General features: G+C 50.1%; 1 protein-coding gene across 1 annotated transcript; it reads right to left on the reverse strand.

Moving 5' to 3' along the window:
• Window positions 1-201: 201 nt before the first annotated feature.
• Window positions 202-2,151, reverse strand: LOC144605300 (uncharacterized). Its single transcript, XM_078420415.1, has 3 exons — window positions 2,087-2,151; window positions 1,868-1,981; window positions 202-1,027 (listed from the first exon to the last, which is right to left on the reverse strand). Exons 2-3 carry the CDS (start codon window positions 1,969-1,971, stop codon window positions 619-621), a joined length of 513 nt encoding a protein of 170 aa, XP_078276541.1. The 5' UTR covers window positions 1,972-1,981; window positions 2,087-2,151; the 3' UTR covers window positions 202-618.
• Window positions 2,152-18,088: the final 15,937 nt, after the last annotated feature.

Genomic DNA, 18,088 nt, shown 5'->3' on the forward strand with positions numbered 1-18,088 from the left:
AGCACGGTTCCAAAGGCAGGCCACATGTCTTGCGCAATTGTGTCCCACTTCTACCAGTAGTGGAACAAAATTAATAAATATCTCCACATAAGAATGAAGCAAATTTTCCCATTCACTTTTGTTTGGCCAAGTTGTGTGTTTGCATTATGGTGCAGTGCATGCCATTATAATGCTGATAGTACAAAAAACAAACAAAAAATGAATTAGCTAATCATTCATTTATTAGTGCCTCAGGGTACATTCTCGATTGTTTAAGGTAATTGCGGTATGAAAACGTTTTAACAATTAGTTATTTGTAAAGCCGCTTTAAGGTCTTCACAATGATTAAACAAAAAGAGCGGTACTGAAGATAGATTATAGGGTTTTTTTAAAAATCTGCCAAATTACCAAACGGTAAACTTTAAAATCTCCCACTGAACAGAAGAAGTTAAACGATTTACTTTTCAAGCAAAGAATTTACAGACAATAGAATGAATTACCAGCAGTGGTCATTGTAGAGGGATCAGAACCCCACATTAGAGTAAGAAGATAACAAACAATGGTAAAAATGATTAGTGATCATATGAAAACGTGGATTGATTCGTATCCAATACTAACTGCAAGAGCTTTTGCAGAGAGTTAAGCATCTCTGATATCTATTTTGAGAATAGCTTTCCACTCGTTAGACATGGTGGCTGAAACTAATATGCCCCCTTTAGTGATGTTGAGTGACGCGTTTCCCTTGCCCAGCGCAGTCTTGGTGAAGGAAGGTGACTCCATTAGCTTGTAGTACATCTTGTTGTATAAGTCGTCGTTAGTCTCAATAATGTAGTCGGGGACATACAGCGCATACTCGATGCTGTACTGATTGTAGTCGAACGGGTTGGAAATCAGCAGCGAGATCTGAGTGTCGCCGAACTTGTAGGTCAGCACCCCGACAGCACCGTAGACTGTGGAGGGGGTCTTGATGAACACGCACACCCCTTTCTCTCCCCGGTCAATGGAGGGGGGTGGTGGATCACTCACTCGGCCACTGTAACTGTAGGTCCTGCAACAGACACATTACATCTGTATTATGGTCTCGAAAGACAGACTATTTCCGACTGTCCTTTAGATACGGTGCTACCTTTATATGTAAGAAAAGCTCTAAGCTTCCCAAGAGCACTGTCAGGCAAAAAGGGACAACAGCCAAAATGTATTGTGTTTCAATGTGCAAGTGTCCTCAATAAAGTGAGCATGCATTGTTATCAAATGAAGTCAGACACCCTGCCACTCTGGGTGGTATTAGGACAGAAGACCAAAAGATCTGTCAAAGGAGCAAGTTTGAAGGATGAACTAGTGAAGATGAGCGAGTTTGAAGTCTTTACGTTTTGGGAATGTTTGGTCTCAACAGAGTGAGCAAGTCTGGACAGCAAGTTGTGGAGCAATTAAAGTTGGCACGTTGCAGAGGCCCAGCAGGACCAGAATTTGTCAGAACTCAGCCGTACTCTATGTCTAGACCTCCAAACGTTAATGCTGCCCTTCACGTTAAAATGGCATCTCGACATTGAAGCCCCCGCCGGGCGGAGAAAATCCCGCGGCCTATTTCAGGCCGCACCAGACGGTGAAAGGTCCGCAGTGGGCCGACCCAAGCCCCGCGACCCCCCCCCCCCCACCACACCCCCACCACATCCCCACCGCCACCACCCCCACCCCCCCCCCACCACCACCCCCACCCCCCCCACCCCCCCAACCCCCCACCTCCCACCCCCCACCACACCCACCACCACCAGCCACCCACCGCCACCACCACCCCCCACTACCCCCCGCCCCCACCACCCACCACCCCCCAACCCCCTCCACCACCCCCCCACATAACACACAACCATAGAACTGTTTGTTTACTTACACAGGTTCAGTTAAAGTGTAGTGCATACTTTTGTTGCTGATTTCAACCCCGACACATCTGTTGGAGTCAATGTTTACCATTACTTCTTCAATGGATATTGGCATCTTGTAAAATCTGGAAAAGCACAGGAAATCTACATGAAAAATTGATAGTTTTGGACTTAAATGAACACATTATCTAGATAAATCATTCCATTAATCATTCCATTAATTTACTCACGGTGCTGTCCAGCGATACACAATTTTTTCTTTGGACCTGGTTCTGGTCAATGTCTGTTTCACAGAATCTGCTTTCTGTTTGATTCTTAGATAGGAAGTGACTGAGGGCGGTGAGAACAGAGTAAATACCAGCCATTGGCCATCAGCCTTACCTGTTAGGATGATGTGTACGGTTTAAGAAAACAGCAAAACCAGTTTGTGACAACACCCCACATGTTTGTTTATAAAGTATTTGAGGCTTTTGTCACGGGGACAGGGTGTACTCTGGAGTCAGCCCTTGGCAATCAGGGCTCATTCAGCAAGCATTTGGGGGCTTTGGATTAAGTTACGATGAGGCTTTATTTTGCCAGAGGATTAACGTTGCATTCTCGCGGCTCAGCCTAACATTTACCTGAGGTGGAGGTGGGTGTCGGGGTTTGGGTTGGGTGTGGGTGAAGGATGCCCATCCAGAAGAAGCATTTAGACAATAGACAATAGACAATAGACAATAGGTGCAGGAGTAGGCCATTCAGCCCTTCGAGCCAGCACCGCCATTCAATGCGATCATGGCTGATCACTCTCAATCAGTACCCCGTTCCTGCCTTCTCCCCATACCCCCTCACTCCGCTATCCTTAAGAGCTCTATCCAGCTCTCTCTTGAAAGCATCCAACGAACTGGCCTCCACTGCCTTCTGAGGCAGAGAATTCCACACCTTCACCACTCTCTGACTGAAGTTGGTGACAATGCTGCTCCAGCACTGCTTTCTGTGGGGTTTCCATCCTTTGATGCATTATTTAAGGAGGTTTCTCTGGGTTGCTGGAAGAAGGGGAAAGTCTTCGGGTGTCCAGACTTCCTTAATTGCCCTCCAGTCTACATCTCCACCTTCCAGGATCCTGTTTTGAGGCAGATCCTATTATCCAGCCTGAAGATTTCTATTACCTGTTTATTTTCGAAACAGTCAGGTGTTGACAGGGCTGACTCCTGCCAACAGAATTTTGAAAATGAAAATAACAAGCTTGCTCTCTGGTAACTGGAGCGGGGGAGATAATTATGTTCCTTTCAGGGTTGATTCCTTGCCACCCACAGAACTGGTCCCTGTTATACAGGTTTGTTACACAGGAATGGTCTTTATCTTTTTGCTAACTCATTTCAGCAGTTTCTACATGAGGAGTGGTAAAACCAGAGATACTTGAAATAACCCAGGGCAGAGATGGGGTGATGTTGTGCTCGTCCATCTGTTGGATGGAACAATTTAAAATGAAACGGTGGGTTTGGCACAGGAATGTGGATTTTTTAGTTTAGTTTAGAGACACGGCACGGAAACAGGCCCTTTGGCCCACCGAGTCCGCACCGACCAGCTGTGGGCTTGGCGGGCCAATCCCTGCACGCTAAACACTATCTTGCACACACTAGGGACAATTTGCATTGATACCAAGCCATTTAGCATACAAACCTGTACGCCTTTGGAGTGTGGGAGGAATCCGGAGATCTTGGAGAAAACCCACGCAGATCACAGGGAGACAATAGACAATAGGTGCAGGAGGAGGCCATTGGGCCCTTCGAGCCAGCACCGCCATTCAATGTGATCATGGCTGAGAACGTACAAACTCGCTCAGAGAGGCAGCCATAGTCAGAATCGAACCCAGGTCTCTGGCGCTGCAAAGCAGTTGCTCTACTGCCATGCCACCGTGGATGTTAGGTAGTGTAAGAAGAAGGCAGTCTGAAGAAGGGTCTCGACCCGAAACGTCACCCATTCCTTCTCTCCAGAGATGCTGCCTGTCCCGCTGAGTTACTCCAGCATTTTGTGAAATAAATACCGTGGATGTTAGGTAGTTTAGTTTCGTTTAATTTCGAGCTACAGCATGGAAACGGGCCCTTCGGCCCACCGAGTCCACATGGACCATCAATCACCTGTACACCAGTTCTACATTATTCCATGGTTGCATCCTACACACGAGGGGCAATTACAGCAGCCAATGAACCGAGAAGCCTGCCGTCCTTGGAATGTAGGAGAAAACGGGAGCACCCGGAGAAAACCCACGTGGTCAAAGGAACAACATACAAACTCCATACAGGCAGCACCTGGAGATAGGATCCAACCCTGGTCTATGGCACCGTGAGGCAGCAGCACTATCGCTGCACCACTGTGCTGTGGAGGTATGAAGTTAGTCGTGGATCTTTCACAAGCCGTTACATATCACTTCAGATCTAGAGAGAGGGGGAGAGGGGGAGAGAGAGAGGGGGGGGAGAGAGAGAGGGGGGGGGGAGAGAGAGAGAGAGAGAGAGAGAGAGAGAGAGAGAGAGAGAGAGAGAGAGAGAGAGAGAGAGAGAGAGAGAGAGAGAGAGAGAGAGAGAGAGGTCGTGTTTTTCTCTGCTCCGGCGACTGAGAAGTTTTGAAGCAACCTTTCAGGTTCTTGTCGAAGGAGGAGGAACAGTTGCAGTGAGATTTCATAGTTTGACCGAACGTCGGACTGTGGAAACTTTCCTTTGTTTAAGGATTTCTCCATTTCGTGTGGAATTCCTGAGTTCCTCTGCACCGCGGTGGGAGCAGCCGTGGCTGGCGGATTGCCAAGAGTGCCTGGAGATCGTGGGTAGGAATGATTTTGGTGTCTTTGACATTTATAGCACCGACTCTCTGCCCCAATACCGTTTTGCACAGTGCTGTTGCCTGGGCTTAACGTGAAGAGGGTATCTTTTGCTTCTGTCAGGGCTTTGAAGAGCCTTCCAAAAGCTGCTCTGGACTGTGGAGGTGAGCTGGGGACTTTCCTTTCTCTGGCTGGAGGAAACTGCTTCTGCTGCTCATTCAGACTGTGACTGTCTCTGAGGATCGCTTTTGAGCTGAGGTGCTGCTGTCCCTGGAGCTGAGGTGTGCCACTGTCATGAAGGCGGGGGCTCGGCCTAAGGTTCAGAGCTACGCAGTGGCGACTTCGACGGCGGCCTCGAGGCCACTCGTGGATGAGCCTCATGTTGACTTGGACTGGGATATTTACGGGATCTCGGTTCAAACCGGGTTCACGTGGAGCAGGGCTGCAATTGCAAAGGGCTTGCATGATCTGTTCAAGAGGGATGTCATTGCCTCTTCCGAGAGTGCAGGAGGGAAGGTTCAGTTGATACTGAAGTCCCGGAAGGATGTGGCCCAAGTGTTGGAGAAGGGGCTCACGGTGGAGGGGGTCCATCTACAAGTGGAACCGTGGGTGTCCAATGTAAAATCGGTTCTCCTACGGAATTGTCCCACGTTTCTCCGGGATGCAAAAATCCTTCCACACTTGATGAAGATTGGGGAGGTGCGGTCTAAGCTTACTAGGCTCATGCACCCCGGGAATGACCCGTATGAGAAAGGGGTGCTGAGCTTCAAGAGGCGCGTGTTTATGAAGGTGGAAGTGGGGTTGGGTGCCGAGGGGAGTTTCGCTGTGGAGCATAAGGGTCTCTCCAATCGCGTGTATTGGAGCTGGGGAGAGGCACAGTGTCATGCGTGCAAGGAGTTTGGACATCTCCGTAGAGAGTGTCCCAGGAGCCGGGCCACTGCGAGAAATTCTAACGCAGGGGCCCAGGAATGCAGTGCTGGCCCATCCGGGGCGGCCCTCCAAGCCTCGGTGGCCCGGGGTGGAACTGCTGACTCGGCTGGGGCTGCTGGCTCCGTCTCGGTAACCCGGGACGGCACTGCCAACCCATCAGAGGCTGCAAGTACTACCTTGGTGACCCGGAGCAGTGAGGGCCCCCCCCCCCCCATGCCCTGAACCTGTGGAGGTGGTAGATGGCAAGGCGCAGGGGAAGGGTGAAGGGGGGGAGGGAGGTTGGGTGACGCAGAAGGGGAAGATTAAGAATAAGGATAAGAAGAAGAATAAGCCCCTCCAAGGGAATCAATCAACAGCAGATGGGCTCCTGCCCAGTGGGCCCAGTGAAGTCCAGGGCGCACCTGGTTTGGCTCAGCAAGGAGCTGAGGTGAACCGGAAGGGGGCAGGTGGGAGCAAACATGGGAGTAGAAAGGGGGTAGCGGGTGGTGCGGAGGTGGAGGACCCTTCCTCTATGGAGGTCACCGCACCTCCCATAGCCACCGGGACAAAAAGAAGGCTGTCGGAAAGCGAGGAAGAGCATGAGCGTGGGCCCAAATTAAGGGGGACGGATATTTCGAGACATTCCACCCCTGTCGAGAGCGGTGACCACGGACTGGTGACTTGTGGGCCGGAGGATGAGCCTCTGGTTCAGGGACCTTCTGCAGGTGTTACCAGATCAGTTACTGGGATCGCCTCCCCTGAAACCGTGTCTTCTGGGTTGGTGGCGGCCCCCTCGTCTCTGGGGCCTTCCGAGGAAGTCATCTCATCGGGTAGCGGGGTTGATGCCCCTGGGAGTGTGTCCGCTGGGTCGGAGGAGGTCCCCTCGTTTCAGGGGCCTTCTGAGGGTGATGGCACGCCGGTTGATGGGTTTGACTCCCCTGGAAATGTGCTCCCTGGGATGGGGGATGAGCAGAGTCAGCCTGAGGGGGGAGGAGCGGGAGATCAAACGTTCCACTCTGAGCTCTGTATTAGAACCAGTGGAAGTGATGAGGGGAGTGATGCCTCATCGGTTGAGGTAGTAGGGGAGACTCCAAGAACACCTGGGACCCCGGGGGTGCCTGCTGTTTTTTCTTCCCCAGACCCAGAAGTGGGGTGTGATGGGAGAGTGCAGGAGCCTAGCCTTTTACCGGACAGCTTGTTGCTGTCAGAGGCATCGGGACCCTCCCTCGGCATTGATCCTGGGGGTGGTGTCATGCCGGAGGAGGGGGAGAGCGATGGGCTCGGCCTGTGCAGTGGGGTGAGTGAGCTTTCAGCAAGCTGTAGTCCCACAGACTCTGACACTGGCCTTGAGCGATGTGCAGAGGAGGCTGCTGCTCCAGGTGTGAGTGGGTTGGCGGAGCGCCCAGACTTCAGGGCTGTGTTTAACGCAACCCTTATCCGTGAGATTCAGGACTTTCTCAAAACATCTAAAAGTCACAAGACTAAAGTTGAAGCAGCGCGGAGGCGGTGGGGAGAGCTGCCAGGATTTATTGAGGATCTTGAAAGCATCCTTGGCAGCAAGGATAGTGATATTTCTGCGTCTGTGAGGCATCAGCTTGGGGATTTCTCAAGGTTCCTCAAGGAGGATGGTTCTGTGACCAAGAGCAATGTGAGGAAATAATTCCAACGTGTTTGCAAATGCACAGTAGTTACATTAAATTAAATGGCAGTAGAGCGAGCTTTCGCAGATTTCAGCATTTACAAGTCCTGAGAGAGGGGAAATACGCGGTGTGTTTTCTGCAAGAGACGCACACTGTTGTCGGTGACGAACCCACCTGGCGACTGGAGTGGGAAGGGGGGGTTTACATGAGCCACCTCAGCACAAACTCGAGCGGGGTGGCTTTTCTGTTGGCCCCGACTTTTCAGCCAGAGATCCTGAAGGTGCAGGAAGTGGTGCCAGGTCGTTTGCTCTATCTGGCTGTGAGTCTGGATGGCATGCCGTTGCATTTTATTAACGTGTATGCCCCCAGCAGTGGCACGATGCAGGCCTGCCTACTTCAGGAGGTGACTGCTCTGTTGAGCACTATTGAAAGAGGAGAGTGTGTCTTTCTGGGGGGAGATTTCAACTGCACACTTGAGGTGCGAGATCGTTCTGGTACTCAGTGTGCCCCTGCTGTAGCAAAGAAACTGAGAGGCTTGCTTGATTCCTTTGAGCTAGTGGATGCATGGCGGAACCTCCACCCTGACTCAAACGCATTCTCGCGGAGGTCTGAGGGGGGCGGTTCCCGCATTGATCGAATGTATATCTCCGGTGCGTTTGTCTCCCATGTCTCAGCGGCCTCAATGCGGCTGGTGCCGTGCTCGGACCACTGTCTGGTGCGCGTGGACTTCAATCCGGGGCGCACGCGGGCTGGGTCTGCTTACTGGCATTTCAATAACAAGCTGCTGGAGGATCGGTGTTTCCGGGAGTCATTCAGACGGAGTTGGGTGAAGTGGAGAGAGAGGCAGGGGAGCTTTTCTTCACTTAGGCAGTGGTGGGATGTGGGGAAAGCTCACATCCGCCTCTTTTGTAAGGAATATACGTGGGGGTCGACCGGAAGGCGGGACTCAGCGGTTGAGAGGCTCGAGAGGGAGCTATCGGGGGCGGAGTCTCGCCTGGGTCGGATTGGTGAGGACTCCTGTGAATGGGGAGAGTTTCAGGGGAAGAAGGAAGCCTTGAGGAACCTGCTGCTTGAGCGGTCCCGAGGAGCTTACGTGAGGTCGCGGGTCCAAATGCTGCACGATTTGGACCGAGCGTCACCTTTCTTTTTCTCTCTGGAGAAGGGGCGGGGAGCCCGCAAACAGCTCGTAGAGCTGCTCGCGGATGATGGCTCCTCTGTCACAGATCCAGAGAGGATCAGTGCTTTAGTCCGGTCCTTTTATGGGACCCTGTTCTCCGCAGATGGTTGCAGCGGGGAGGCTCAGCGGGTCCTGTGGGAGGGTCTACCGACTGTAGATAGGGAAGTGTCCGATCTTCTGGATGACTCCTTATCACTGGAGGAGTTGACACGTGCCCTGCACCAGCTCAGGAGGGGCAAGTCCCCTGGGCTGGATGGGTTGACGGTAGAATTTGTTAGAGCCTTCTGGGATGTCCTGGGGGATGATTATATGAAGGTTTTGGGGGAGAGCCTGGCGACCGGGGAGATGCCCCTCTCGTGGCGCAGAGCAGTCGTTGTCCTGCTGCCCAAGAAGGGTGAACTCCGCCTGTTGAAGAACTGGCGCCCGGTCTCTCTCCTCTGTACAGAGTACAAAATCTTTGCACGGGTGATGGCAAATCGCCTGGGCTCTGTGCTGTCTCAACTGATTCACCCTGACCAGTCCTATACAGTCCCTGGTCGGTCCATTCAGGATAACATCCACCTGGTTAGGGACCTGATTCATCTATCTCAGGGCACTGGTCAGTCAGTAGCCTTCCTGTCTCTTGATCAGGAGAAGGCTTTTGACAGGGTAGACCACGACTACCTACTCGGGACGCTGCAAGCGTTCGGATTTGGACCGCATTTTGTAGCCAGGGTCCGGCTCTTGTACGCTGCAGCGGAGTGTCTTGTGAAGGTTAATGGGGTGTTGTTGGCTCCCATTCATTTTGGGAGGGGGGTTCGTCAGGGGTGCCCCATGTCCGGTCAGTTGTACTCGGTCTGTGTAGAGCCATTCCTGTGTCTTCTTCGAGGAAGCTGACAGGCCTGGCTCTACCAGGTCCGGGGGTGGAAGTGGTTCTTTCAGCCTATGCCGATGATGTGCTCCTTACGTTCACTGACCCTGGTGACCTGCGGAGGATGCGTGACTGCCAGAGGACTTTCTCGGCTGCATCATCCGCCAGGATTAATTGGAGTAAATGCTCTGGACTATTAGTGGGTCAGTGGCAGGTAGACTCCCTGCCGGAGGAGATGGCGATGTATGCGTGGAGCACCACGCACCTCCTCTATCTGGGGGTGTACCTGAGTCCCACTGAGGATGCCTGGCCGGCGAACTGGCAGGAGCTGGAGATGAAAAATCGTCGCCCGGCTGGGACGCTGGTCAGGCCTGCTTGGAGTCCTTTCCTTTCAGGGGAGGGTGCTGGTCATAAACCAGCTGGTGGCCTCCATGTTGTGGTACCGGCTGGCTACTCTTGTCCCGCCCTCCATCTTTGCAACTACTTTACAGAAGAAGCTGGTGGACTTCTTCTGGGGAAATAGGAAGCATTGGGTTACCGCAGCAGTCCTGAGTCTCCCGTTGGAGGAGGGCGGCCAGTCCTTGGTATGCGTGCGTACCCAGGTGGCGGCTCTCCGTCTCAGGACTCTGCGGAGGTATATGTACACGGAGAACCCCCCCAGGTGGCACGCTCTGGCCACGTATTTTTTTTCGTCGGGGTTGTTGCCTACTGGGGGTTTCGCGGCTGCCGGTGGCGGGCATCAGTCGACCCGCCTTACGGGGTCTGCCTAGTTTCTATCGGGACGTGCTTAGAGTGAGGAATTTGGTTGTTTTCAGCCGACGTGTTGCTCCACAAAGGGAGGGGGACGTCGTGGCTGCGGGAGCAGCCGGTCCTCACCCTGTCATGGCGGGTGTCGAATAGAGGCGTGTGCCTAGAGTAGTTCTGACAGCTTACCCCCGCTCCGTCAGATTTGCTCATCGGGCCTAGGCTCCGGGATCTCTCCCGGGCGCCGGCTCCGCACAACTTGAGCCGCCTTTCCGAGATGCCCAGCGTGCTGTTTCGTGATGCGAAGAGACGCACACTGTACAGAATGCTCCTGCACATTCTACACCTCCTTGTTTTCGTACACCGCCCTGATACATCTTGGCGGTCTGTGTTACCACCTGAAGACGGGACGGTCCTCAGTGGGGGGCTCTCTATAAGGGAGTTGTTCCCCTTTACATCGGGGACCTGGGGTGGAGAGTGCTGCACAGAGCGGTGGTGTGTAATAAACTGTTGAGCCGGTTCACGGGCTCGCCGACCGCCTGTATTTTCTGCGGTGACGAAGAGACCGTGTTCCATGTCTATATGGAATGTGAGAGGTTACTGCCCCTGTACCAATATCTGAAGGGGTTGTTCCTCAAGTTCTGGTTACACTTTAGTCCTACGATTCTAGTGTTTGGACACAAGGCAGGGGGAGGGGAGGGTCTTTCGGGGGGTGGGACCTCCCTGTCAGTTTGCTCTTGGGCCTGGCCAAGTTGGCCATTCGCGGGTCCAGGCAGCGGGCGGTCGATGGTCTTGCCAGAGTCGGCTGCCTTCCCCTTTTCCGGGCCTACGTCCGTGCGCGCGTGACCCTAGAGAGGGAACACGCAGAGACCACGGGGACTATGGAGGCCTTCCGTGGGCGCTGGTCACCGCGGGGGGTTGAGAGCATTGTAAATAATGAAGGCAACATTGTATTATAAGGATTATTTGATGACTTGTAACCCCTGAATGTGGTTTTGATGTGATGTATCATGTGAATGTGCTGAATAAAGTCTTTGAAAATGAAAAAAAAAAAAAAAAAAAAAAAAAAAAAAAAAAAAAAAAAAAAAAAAAAAAAAAGAGAGAGAGAGAGAGAGAGAGAGAGAGAGAGAGAGAGAGAGAGAGAGAGAGAGAGAGAGAGAGAGAGAGAGAGAGAGAGAGAGAGAGAGAGAGAGAGAGAGAGAGAGAGAGAGAGAGAGAGAGAGAGAGAGAGGAGACACCCCCCCACCCCCCCATCCCCCCATCCCCCCACCCCCCCCCCCCCCCCGCTGGTAGAGCTGCTGCCTCACAGTGCCTTTGTAAATTTCCCTTAGTGTGTAGGGAGTGGATGCGAAAGTAGGGATAACATAGAACTGGTGTGAACGGGCGATCGATGGTCGGAGTGGCCTCGGTGGGGGGAAGGGTCTGTATCTATAAAACTAATAACAACTAAAATGCTGAAATACATGGCCAGCATAGCCTCGATTCTCAAGCCAGTATTATTTTGTCACCTTTGCTAACACATTCATTGCACAACATTAATCTCATAAAATCTAGATTTGTAGGTGTCAACAATTTGGATTTCCATTGTGTATTTACAAGTCTGTGATGGCAGATGGCTGGTGGCTGTTTTGTGGAATGCTGTCTGACGGGCCTCTCGGCTTTCAGTTTTTAGACCGACGATTTAGAGAAATCTTCCTCTGCGAGTCAGTAGTTTTCCAATGTTTCTCATCTTCACCAATTACACTGCCGTTGAAATACACAGGTAGAGTGTCTCCAACAATACAAAGGACCCAGCACAGGCAACTCCCCATTCAACAACATGGAGCACGGGACCCAGAATGTCAGGAGCGACATGGACAATCACTACAGCAACAGTCTTTAGATAGACACCAAAACGCTGGAGCAACTCAGCGGATCAGACAGCATCTCTGGGAAAAGGAATAGGTGAAGTTTCGGGTCGAGGCACTTCCTTTTCTCCAGTGATGCTGTCTGACCCCGCTGAATTACTCCAGGTGTTTGTATATATCTTCAGTTTAAACCCGCATCTGCAGTTCCTTCCTACAGCAACAGGCTTCAGTGCCTCTCTGCTGTAATAGCTCAGGAACTCGGACAGTTTTGATGTTGTCACCACGGACATGAATCGACCATTTTACAGAGCAAGGCACTGGGTACGTCACCTTCTGGAGGAGCAAACTGGACGAAGGAGGCTGCTTTCATGGAGGAAGCGGCAACATCATGAATGAGCTATCCTGGTATCTCAGTGACACCCCCACCCCCCCACAATAATTAGTAATACCTCACGATAGAGCTTACTCGAACACTCTAACATGGAACCAAACCAACCCATTACAGTCATCTCTGCCTGCGCCCCAACACTGAAAGCTTCCGATAGAGACTTCTGCTCCCAAATTAAAGAACCCTGGTCTGCATCTGAATGGGAGACAAACTAATTCTAATTCTCCTGAGCAACTCCAATACCAAGGAAAGACATAAATTGCTTGAGTAATTTAGCGTGTGAGGCATCATCCTTGGCGGACATGGACAGGTGACGTTTCGGGTCGGGACCCTTCTTCAGACTGGATGAATCCTCAGGATGTTGCCTGATCTGCTGAGTTACGCCAACGTTTTGCGTCCTTCCTTGAAAAGCGAGCATCTGCGGTTCAATGTTTCTACTTTAGACTTCAATACCAAGTTGGGAAAAGCCACAATCCTCTGGCAAGGCATGATTGGCAAGGAAGGAGTACCTCCATTGGGTTCCCTCTCTGACCAATATGCAGGGGCATGGCCTCATCATCATGAGCACCCTATTTTCATAAGTTCATAAGCGATTGAAGCAGAATTAGGCCATTAGGCTCCCCAAGTCTACTCCACCATTCAGTCATGGCTGATCTATCTTCCCCTCTTAACCCCATTCTCCTGCCTTCTCCCCATAACCTCTGACACCCATATTAATCAAGAATCTATCTATCTTTGTCTTAAAAATATCCATTGACTTGGCCTCCACAGCCTTCTGTGGCAATTAATTCCACAGATTCACTACCCTCTGACTAAATAAATTTCTCCTCATCTCCGTCCTAAAGGAATATTCTTTTATTGAGAGGCTGTGGTCTCTGGTCCTAGACTCTCCGGCTAGTGGAAACATCCTCTCCACATCCACTCTATCTGCAGTAGGTCTTTCACTATTCGTTCTGTCGGAAGATTGTCACAAGGCCACATCCCAGTCCAAGTACTGGCAATGATTAGACTATCATAGTCCGAGTAAGAGACTGTAAAGATTTGCATGTTATCCTGCCCTGAGGGTAATCAGCGAATGCAGCGCCGGAGACAGGTTCGATACTGGCTACGGGTGCTGTACTGTATGGAGTTTGTACGTTCTCCCCGTGACCTGCGTGGGTTTTCTCCGAGATCTTTGGTTTCCTCCCACACTCCAAAGACGTACAGGTTTGTAGGTTAATTGGCTGGGCAAATGTTAAAAAAAATTGTCCCTAGTGTGTGTAGGATAGTGTTAATGTGTGTGGATCACTGGGTGGTGCGGACCCGGTGGGCCGATGGGGGCCTGTTTCTGTGCTGTATCTCTAAATCTAAATCTACTGACAGATGGACAAACCATTGACTAATCTGTTCCTACATTCACCCAGATCCAAAATAACACAGAAGCATTGACACAAAATGATCAACAGCAAAGCTCTCAAGGATACCACAAACAAGTTAGACACAAAATGCTGGAGTAACTCAGCGGGACAGGCACCATCTCTGGAAAGAAGGAATGGGTGACGTATCAGGTCGAGACGTCTGAAGAAGGGTCCGACCTGAAACATCACCCATTCCTTCTATCCAGAGATGTTGCCTGTCCCGCTGAGTTACTCCAGCATTTTGTGTCTATCTTCGGTTTAAACCAGCATCTGCAGTTCCTTCCTACCACAAGGGAGAGCCAGTTAACAAATTGATCCAACAATTATCATGAAAACAGTGGCAGGCAGTCCTTTAGAGTCAGGCTGATATTTGTTTTCCTTTAAAACCATAAAAATTTGCAGTGCAGACAAAAGTTGCTCACAGCTAGGTAACAGAGTAACTCAAACGACTCACTTTAACATGCTCGTAGCTCACAACGGCCGTTTATAGGACTTTCTAAATGTTCTAAAACCATCGAGGGAACAGATTACATTAGACCCAGTACTTGGCACCGTGACAAAGTTAATCAATGATATTGTAGCCAGGAGACTTTCAGCAAAGAATGATCCAATGTGGTAGAAGTTTATACTTTAATTCAAATTGATTGAGTTCAATCGAAGACCAGTGTGCTACATTTAAAGAATGAAAATATGAGATGTAAATTGGCTAAGGTAGAAAAGGAAACCTTATAAAAAAAAGGTAACAGGCAGTGAATGACATTTAAAGAATTAATAATGGTTCACAAAATTTACATTTATTTAGGACAACAGGAAATCAGGTCCAAGGTCAGCCAGCAAGAAAGGCTAAAGATCATATTAGGTCAAAGAATATAACTTTTGCCAAAGGGATTAGTAAATCCGAGCTCTGGGAAAGAAATAGTCAATGTGGATCCCTTATAGTCTGAGTCTACAAACTAAGTCATGGGACATCCTGGAAATAACAGAGGTATTAAACAGACATTTGGCATCTGTCTTCCATTGAATTCTCCAGTTTTAGGTAAACAGCCTCCCTCCACCTCCACCCCTCTCTCACTCTCATCCACCCAGTCCTTTCACACGTACCTTTCGTTCTATTTGTCCTTCCCCACATCTGTCACCCTTTTCCTTCTTCCAGCTCGTCCTTCTGCCCATTACCTATCCCTAATACCCTCCACCCCCCCCCCCCCCCCGGTTCCCCATTCACAATCTAGCCATTCCCATCTACCTTCCCCCCTGGGTTTGTTTTTTCCCTAACCCCCCCCTCCCCAAACTATCCACTATCTCTCCCTCCGGTTCTACATTTCACTCCTCATCTTTCTTTCTTATCAGATTCCACCATCTGTCACCCCTTGTCCTCCACATCGCCTCCAGCTTTGGTTGCTAATGCCACCTTCTTTCCCCCACCTGCCTCATCTGCCAACCAACTCTTTCTTACCTGTATCCACCTATCCCTTGCCAACTCTGCCCCCCCCCCCCCCTCCACCCTGTCCCTGGTTTCTTTCTTCCAGCTATCTCCTCTCTACGTCTGTCTTGAAGAAGGGACCCAACTCGAAGTGAACTCTGTCCATTTTCCTCCAGGAAGCTGCCTGACCCAGGGCCGTTTTTACAGCATTATGGGCCCCCGGGCAAAGCAGTGTACTGGGGCCCCTACCGTTACTCTCCCCCACCCCCCTTTCCCCACCAGCCCCCCCCCCCCCCCTGTCGTGCCGGCGAAAAGCACTTACCGAAAAGCACTTAGCGATGGACTTAGGGTGCTGCATTGTTGCGAAAAGTACTTACAGATCGCTGTGAGAAGCACTTAGGGATGGAAAATGTTGCGAAAAAAGCACTTATTGAACCTACATTTTTAAAGTAGTATTTATTTATTGCAAGTCACTTAACATACACAGATCAGCATGGGGCCCCTATGCTCGTGGGGCCCCGGGCAAGTGTCCATCAGGCCCATGCATTAAGACGGCCCTGGCCTGACCGCTGAGTTCCTCCAGCAGTTTGTTTTTTGTTCAAGCCTCCAGTATCAAACGTGTCTCCATAAGAGATGAACTATCCAAAGTGCAGTGAATCTTTGGAATTCAAGAAGGCTGTGGAGGTTCGGGCAATTCTGGAGCAGAAATCTTTACAGGTGGTAGAAAAGGGAATAATAGACACTCCAAAGGGAATTATTGAGTGGGAGAAAGTAATGACAAAGGAAGAGAAATGTAGTGATATTTAAGGGAAACAGAATTATCCTGTGAGTTTTATTTGAGTTGTTACTTTAATAAAGGAATGACAATATCAAAAAGATAAACACTGAACTTCATATTTAATTTTACATTTCAGAAAAACAAAAAATCTGCAATTATACTTTACTACGTTAACTCTATTTCCATAAACTACTGCGAATGAAATGATGATTTGATCTGAAGCTCAGTATCTGTCATCTTTGAAACTTCAGAAAGGTAATGTTTTGGTTTTGGCCAAAGACAGGTCTAGTCATGACTAACAGGTGAGTGCATCCACTCACCTGTCACCGCTAAATATAGAACCCAAGGTACAGCTTTAAAAGACCTGCACCTGTTCTATTAATAGAAATAAACAGCAAACGCCGCTATAAAATTAGTCAACCTCCTTTGATGTCATTCAAGACCCTTCAACATCCTATTTTCATGCAGAAAATCAAGAAGGGTCATGGAGTTGAGTGAAGACGGCAAGAGAAAGAAATGATGAGGAACCAAAACCAAACAGCTCCTATTACCATCCCTAGATCCAAGTGTTGAGGTCAAGTGGGGGGGGGGGGGGGGGAGGGGGGAGGGGAGGGGGGGGGGAGGGGAGGGGGGGAGGGGAGGGGGGGGGGTGGTTGTTGACAAAAAGGATGACAGAGTGGAAGAGATAAAGAATTAAATGCTTTTGTCAAACTATGTACAGACAGCACCCGTAGTCATGATCGAACCGGGGTCTCTGGCGTTGCAAGGCAGCACTCTACCACCACGCCACCATGCCACCCCAGAAGCTTTTCACCGGCATCACGCTGACTCTCTGGTATTCAGATCCCATTCCCATCAACCTGGTTGTGCTGCTCGGTACTGAAGTTCCCATTACTTTCCAGCACATTATCATATCATATCATATCATATATATACAGCCGGAAACAGGCCTTTTCGGCCCTCCAAGTCCGTGCCGCCCAGTGATCCCCGTACATTAACACTATCCTACACCCACTAGGGACAATTTTTTTTTTTTTTTACATTTACCCAGCCAATTAACCTACATACCTGTACGTCTTTGGAGTGTGGGAGGAAACCGAAGATCTCGGAGTAAACCCACGCAGGTCACGGGGAGAACGTACAAACTCCTTACAGTGCAGCACCCGTAGTCAGGATCGAACCTGAGTCTCCGGCGCTGCATTCGCTGTAAAGCAGCAACTCTACCGCTGCGCTACCGTGCCGCCCATTATCATTATCATTCCCTCTTAGAAATTGGTGGCGATGCACATAAGGCAAAGTCCATTGCTCAGCTCTGCACCAAAGTATCCTCTCGTCTGAGTCAGAGAGCTGCAGAGAAAGCTGTGGGCTCAGCTCCCACTCCAGTCCAGTGCTGAGTGAATCCCACACTGTGGGAAGCACGTTAATGCTGAAGGAACCTTAAGCAAAGACTGCCCTCTCAAGTGGGTGTAAAAGCTCCCATGGTGCTTGCTATTTGAGAAGAGAAGAGAAGTTTTATGGTATGGTACGGTGCATTCTTTGTCACATGTACCGTACAGTGAAATTCATTTTTGTATACAGTTCAGTACAAGTATCACTATACATAAGGACTTAGATATCTTAAATCTATGCCCAAGATAGACACAAGGTGCCGGAGGAACCCAGCGGTCAGGCAGCATCCGTGGAGAAAAAGGATGGGTGACGTTTCGGGTTGGGACCCTTCTTCCATCTCTTTGTTTGCTTCACTGTGAAATCTCCTCAAGGTATGCCTACTTTGAAGAAGTTCTCCTTGTCTATCTTCGGTATAAACCAGCTTCTGCGGTTCCTTTCTTCACACTTAAATCTATGCCCTTTCATTTTAGGTACCTATGCCATGGGCAAAAGATGTTGTCTACTATCTACACCCTTTATGACCTTTCATAATGTATACCTCAAACAGGTTTCCTCATCACACTCCTCTATGCCAAGAAACCCCCCCCCCCACCCATAACTTAATGATTTCACCCCGGGCGACATACTGGTGAATCTTCTCTGGCATATTCACAAAACTACACACAATACTTCACTTGTGGCCTATCCAGTTATACATTTTACCATGACCTCCCTATTCCTATATTAATTGGCCAGGGCATAGAATGTAAGAATTTGCCTTCATCATCTTCATCTATCAGTGCTGCCACCTTCAGGCGTCTTTGAATTTGTACAACACAACACCTCTGTTCGTCAATGCTCCCCAGAGCCCTTCCATTTATTGTGTTTGTCCTAGCCTTGTCAGAAGATAGACGCAAAAT

This window comes from Rhinoraja longicauda, chromosome 24 (assembly GCF_053455715.1).
Source record: "Rhinoraja longicauda isolate Sanriku21f chromosome 24, sRhiLon1.1, whole genome shotgun sequence".
NCBI classification, from domain to species: Eukaryota; Metazoa; Chordata; class Chondrichthyes; order Rajiformes; family Arhynchobatidae; genus Rhinoraja; species Rhinoraja longicauda.